The sequence below is a fragment of the Limulus polyphemus genome, unplaced genomic scaffold (genome assembly GCF_000517525.1).
Source record: "Limulus polyphemus unplaced genomic scaffold, Limulus_polyphemus-2.1.2 Scaffold2519, whole genome shotgun sequence".
Lineage (NCBI taxonomy): Eukaryota > Metazoa > Arthropoda > Merostomata > Xiphosura > Limulidae > Limulus > Limulus polyphemus.
In genome coordinates this window covers 156,757-162,833 of record NW_013668129.1, presented here as the reverse complement: position 1 = coordinate 162,833, position 6,077 = coordinate 156,757, and the positions used below count along the sequence as shown (strand labels likewise).

The window sequence follows — 6,077 nt, the reverse complement described above, 5'->3', positions numbered from 1 at the left end:
TTAATGTTTAAGAGCACTTGAATCTAAAAACACACTGCTTAAGAATATATGAAGTACTCTTGAGACACATGGAACTAAAAGTTTACTACTTAAGCTCATAAAAACTAGGTATTTACTGTTTAAGAATACACAAAGCTAGAAATTTATTGTTTAAGCTTATATAAAGCTGATGGTTTACTGCTTTAAAATATACGAAGCTAGAGGTTTACTGTTTAAGATCTTATAAAACTAATAATTTATTGTTTAAGATTAGGACACTAGAAGCTGACCTTGTCAGACAGTGAACTATCCCTGGAACTAATACCAATAACAGGAATGTTATAGAATCCACAGGTATAAGATACGGCAGCCGGAGACAGTTCCCCCGAGTTTGGATGACTTATGATCACAGCGTATACCTATAAAAGAAAAACGAATATTAATTTAAAACATTGAGGTATTCAAGACAATAACTGCATTTACCACGTTTAAGAATTAAGTTTAGCTCATACAATCGATAATGATATGGAACATAAGGTAGCCTACGGACTGAAGTACGATAATGATATAGAACGTAAGGTAACCTTCGGACTGATGTACGAGAATGATATAGAACGTAAGGTAGCTTACGGACTGAGGTACTAAAAATATAGAACGTAAGGTAGCCTATGGACTGAGGTACGATAATGATATGGAACATAAGGTAGCCTATGGACTAAGGTACGATAATGATATAGAACATAAGGTAGCTTACGGACTGAAGTACGAAAAATATAGAACGTAAGGTAGCCTATGGACTGAGGTACGATAATGATATAGAACTTATCCCACCCAAAAATGTATTTCGCCCATGTAATAAAGCCCATTGTCAAACCTGCAAGTTCATAAAAACCACTGACTCATTTTCTGACAAGAAATCACTTGTGAAACAAAAAACAACATTTACTTTATACAGTGTAAAAAATGCAATGACCAATATTTAGGACATAACAAACAACTTTTAGAGAATGTTTCAACAACCATAAATCTTCTATTAATACCACAAAAAGATCTTCCTGTTGCTCAACACTTTAACCAACCCAGTCATTCCATTAACGATGTTACTCTCACCGGCATTGAAACAGGATTCAATACTAAAGCAGATAGAGAAATAAAAGAAGCTTATTGGATTGCTAATCTAAACACTGTTCAATCTTTCATAATTAATCTAGATCCTGGAATCAGTGATATCCTTTCATTGGTTTCGTCTCTGTCAGAAAAATAATTTTTATTCTTTGCTCATTTTGTTTATGTAATGTGAACGCTGAATTTCCTAAAACTTACTATTTATTTAAGATAATTTTCCATACCTGTTTTTATAAATTGATTAGCATAACATATCATTTTCAATCAGTCTCCAGGTGTCACCTTTATTTTACTTAAACACTTAAGTATAGTTTTAAATAAATATATATATATTTATCCATTTCTAAGGTAAAATATCCCTAACACCTTTTCACATACACTCTCTCTATCGGCTACACTGTACCGGAAATGAAATGCTTACAACAGTACGTAGAGAAATAGACTAAACATTTCCTGGAAAACCGGATGACCTTCATGACGTCACTAAACTTCCTTTATATATATATATCACTCATTCTATTACACCACCATTCCCAGTTTGTCCCTGAAGAAGAAAGGTCCACCTTTCGAAAGCGCTCGGGTTACAAGGTTTTTATTCATTTCGATATAGAGCATAAGGTAACCTATGGACTGAGGTACGAAAAATATGAGGCAAGTAGTAGATCACTTATAATCTACGATTTGAAGCTGGAGATGCCCAGGAGATGGAAAGTTTAGAGAGTTTTATGGTACATATATTATAGGGCAAATATATATAGATAGTATACTGACAAGAAGGTAACCTACAATATGAATGATATCAGGCAAAAGATGAAATATTGTTGACTTGTGGTATGAGAGATAAGAGGCAACAAGGAGGTTACACCACTGTTATCGTTATGAGAGTAGTCCTCTTTTCTAGTGTGACTGTTTGCTCCGGGTTTCAGCTTTAATGGATATTTATTTTTCTTCTTCCATATCACGGATACATTTGTGTATGTGTTCTATAACTTAGCATATTTGTGGATGTTTAAAGAAATGCATGCGAAGCCTTGTCTATCATTCTGTTCACCACTTCTTATACCGATTTCGGGGAATTTCATCCCTCATCATAGCCCTATGCATCAGTACTGCTTATTACTTATTGCCTTCATACTTCAGATAATCAGTACCTTATCTCTTGTCTTATTATTCTCATATCGCAGTTCATTAATAAGTTACCTCTTGCCATTTGATTTTTATTACAGGTTATTAAATGATGAATAAGCTCGGAGTGATATTAGCTTCAAAGAACGTGCTAGCTTTGAAAAAGATTACGACTATCAGAAGGAGAAACGAAAAAAGTAGCTACAGGCTCATGGACTCTTACCAAAATAACCCGTAATTTGATATACAGTATTGATAATAATTATGGAAATATATACAGCTAATATGCATAAAATAGCCACAAAAATTTAGTATTTGTGATTAAATGGTAAATATGTCATTAGTATTATTTCAGGAAATATAAGTGAAAAGTTGTACAGTGGATTAATATGATTTTATTTGTTTTAAACGATGTAGTTTTTTTTGTGTACTATTAGATTAACAATGTTATGATTATGGAATATTGCCCTAATCTGTCGCAAGTTATTAAAGTGGTTCTGATAAACAAGCAAACATTTGTTAAATCGATCAAAAATTAAATTAATGATATTTACTAATTATGTAACAAATTTAATAAAATAACAATAAAGAAACTATTAAAATGCTATATATTTAGTAAATAACTCATAAAAACGAAAACAAAAGATCCAAGGTATAATTATATTAAGTATGTGTATGTCATAATGAATAAATAAAATTAGTTGAGTAAAAATACAAAATAAACAATGAAATTATAATAACTTAGATTAGAAAAATGTTTAAGTTTAAGTGTGTTTAGATGGAAACCTCTTAAGTATTAGATCTGGATGGAAAGCTTCGTAAACCTAATTGTATGATGAATTGGGGTTCCTTTGAGCATTGGCATCACTTTCTTTACAAAGTACCCACTCTTTTGAACCGATAGGAAATAAAAGAAGAACTGAGTGACTAGAACAAAGTACAATATTTTGACATAATCGTAAAAAATTAATTCATTTTTGTTTAACACTTAGAGAGGAAGTTTTCGTGAACTCCCTTCACCTGACGAAACCCTTTCACATTGGATAACAAGTGATTAATATCAGTGAGTTAGGGTCACTTTGATTTGTTAGTCATGGCTCATGTTGACAAGTTTATTGTGGTTAGGGAAGCTGTGTTTCATTGGTAATAAGTGATTACATGATCGTCATAGAAACGATGTATAAACGACAGATCAGGTAAGCTATTTCTTATTGTCTGGACTATAGTAGCGATGTTCACTAATAAGTTGTGAGTGATTAGGAAAAGAAGTTGGAATCAGACAATAAGCTTTGGATCCAGATATAAATAGTTTTAAGCTTGTCTAATAAGTTGTGGGTGATTAGGAAGAGAAGTTGGAATCAGACGATAATCATTGGATCTAGATATAAATGGTTTTAAACTTGTCTAATACTCACGTTTCGTTAATTCTAGTCGTTGGTATTTCATAGGTGTAAACATGCTGGTAACTTCAATGTGCTAGACAAAGCCTAACCATTGTTGAAAGAGTAAAACTCCGAAATAACCTCCAAGTCATAATTAATGAAACCTACTTTTAACTTTTTTAACCTTAAAAACACTGAATGATTAAATCATCATGAAATTTATACTAATCCTTAATCAATGCGACCTTGCGTGCCCTTTGGGGTTGCAAATAATGTTTGAAATAATTTTCGTTGTTTTTTTCTGATTGGCTCCATTATACCATGCGGCCGGCATCGTAATCTTTGTTAAACTTGTTGAAGGCTCGGCTGTTTCGTCGCAGCATAGAAAATTGTACAGATTAAAAAACAAAAGAACCGAGAAGCACAACCACCCTGTGCCTCACACCACGAGATGTCGCCACGATGAATGGCATAGAACGGAACAAGAAGATAGTTGAATGTTTGGGGGTTTCGCTACAAAATATACACTGAATCGTGATGTAACTTATTCAGTGCGCGCAGCTTTTTATTTCAAATACAAAGCTCCCTGATGGTAGAGCAAGCTTTGATATGAAACATCTCTCAGAAAAAAGCTTCTCAGGCTTATTCATATTTAATAAGTCGAAACACCCAAATTAAGTACCTTTTTGTACTGATTTCTATTTTTGGGAGTAGAGTTAAAATGACGTCGGCCTTCCCTTCAATATTAACTGCGAAGCGCCTGTGTCATGATCATATGAGGCCCACGATGTCGTCACCAGCCCTGTCATGACTTATTCTATCATCAGTAAACATTGCCCTTAGGACTTTCCAATATAACTATGTTATGTGGAGAATGACTTTGTACCAATATGGCAAGCCCACTGATCAGAGCCATATTCCATTATGGCTTCGCTCAGTGGTGGGACACATGTTGAATTTAATTGAACATGACGTCATCCAAAATATCTGCGACCAGTGGAAATTCGCATTCTTGAAATCTTTCTAAGTTCCACAAATACTGTGGAAAAATGTCACAATTCTGGATAATAATCATGCCAGTTTGATATATTCCTTGCTTTAATAGTTCAAGTATATTAGATGCGTTCTTAAGATGCCAATCAGCCGTAGTTTGCGTTTTGACTTATAAGACGCGTTTCATATGTTTATGGTCATTTTACGTGATACACTGACAGGAATATTCAAGTTTAAAGGTCACCTTCAAAACACATTTGCTATTTTTTTAATATTGGGTAAAATAAATGCTTTCACTTTAACTTCGCGAGAAACATTCTAGAATAACAAGATTGTAAATAGCTTGCAGATATTTAGTAATAACATTTATTGGATGTAACAATAACACAGTTTGGTGGATAATTCAAAACCTTTTTTTCTCGTATTAAGAATACTTCCAGTAGCAACTGCTTAAAGTGGTGTTAAGTTATATTAAGATTTTTAGTGTAATATTGAGTCAGTTCTTTTTTTTAAAGTCATAATTCTATTTAACATTCAATAAGTTATTTCGACTAAAACACATATTCTTTAATGACACTTCCATCAATATCTGATATTTCTTGAAATGTTGTATACAGAAACAAGCAGAATGTTTTTTACATCTTGATTTAAATAGGAACTTCGTAGCGTTAAATAGTAGAAGCATAAACTTTTAGATTTTCAAGAGCTTCATGAAATTTGTCATATCATATCATTAGGTAGATTTAGTGAATTAAAAAATTTTATTCCTGTGTTTATCCAAGGTTTTGGCACGCAAGAACGTTTATTTAAATACGGAAAGGAAGATTATTTGTTATTTATTTTGCCGTTCCATATAAAACTAATACAAGTTTCATAAGTAATCATTATAGAGGTTACAACGTTTCATCTTATTCTGAGAAACGATAGCCTGTAAACATATAGCGGTTTTTAGGCTAGTCGTTTTGCTACATCATTCTGTTTTCTTGTTTAAAGTTCTAAACTCTCGAGTCAGATTAGCATATTACTTAATTACACCAAGTTTCCTCGATCCGATGTACTGAATAATTAGCGGGATGTAGCATGTAAGATTTTGTAACTTAATTGACCCAATATTTGTCTAAAGTATCATGATTACTTTGTTGGATTGCTCTCTTTTGGGGGTTAATATCACGGAAAGTAATTCTGACACGTAGAATACTTTAAGAACATTATGTACCCAGATCGTTCAGTTTGTTTTCTATCTAGTATTTGCTAATTTATTTTAAGTTGAAAAACATAAATATAAATTTTCGACGTCTTGTGAAATTCCTAAACCATAAGTCAACTTATATAGAAAGTTAATTATAATTCGACATTCCTAAACCATAAGTCAATTTATATAGAAAGTTAATTATAATTCGACATTCCTAAACCATAAGGCAATTTATATAGAAAGTTAATTATAATTCGACATTCCTAAAGCATAAGTCAATT

At 32.4% G+C, this 6,077-nt stretch overlaps 1 protein-coding gene across 1 annotated transcript in view; it reads right to left on the bottom strand.

Moving 5' to 3' along the window:
- Positions 1 to 257: 257 nt before the first annotated feature.
- LOC111087713 (glutamate [NMDA] receptor subunit 1-like) overlaps positions 258 to 6,077 on the bottom strand; it is a 41,355-nt gene continuing 35,535 nt past the window's right edge. Inside the window, exon 3 of the mRNA XM_022395307.1 lies at positions 258 to 398. Within this exon, the coding sequence (XP_022251015.1) occupies positions 258 to 398 (141 nt within the window). The remainder of the gene's footprint in view (positions 399 to 6,077) is intronic.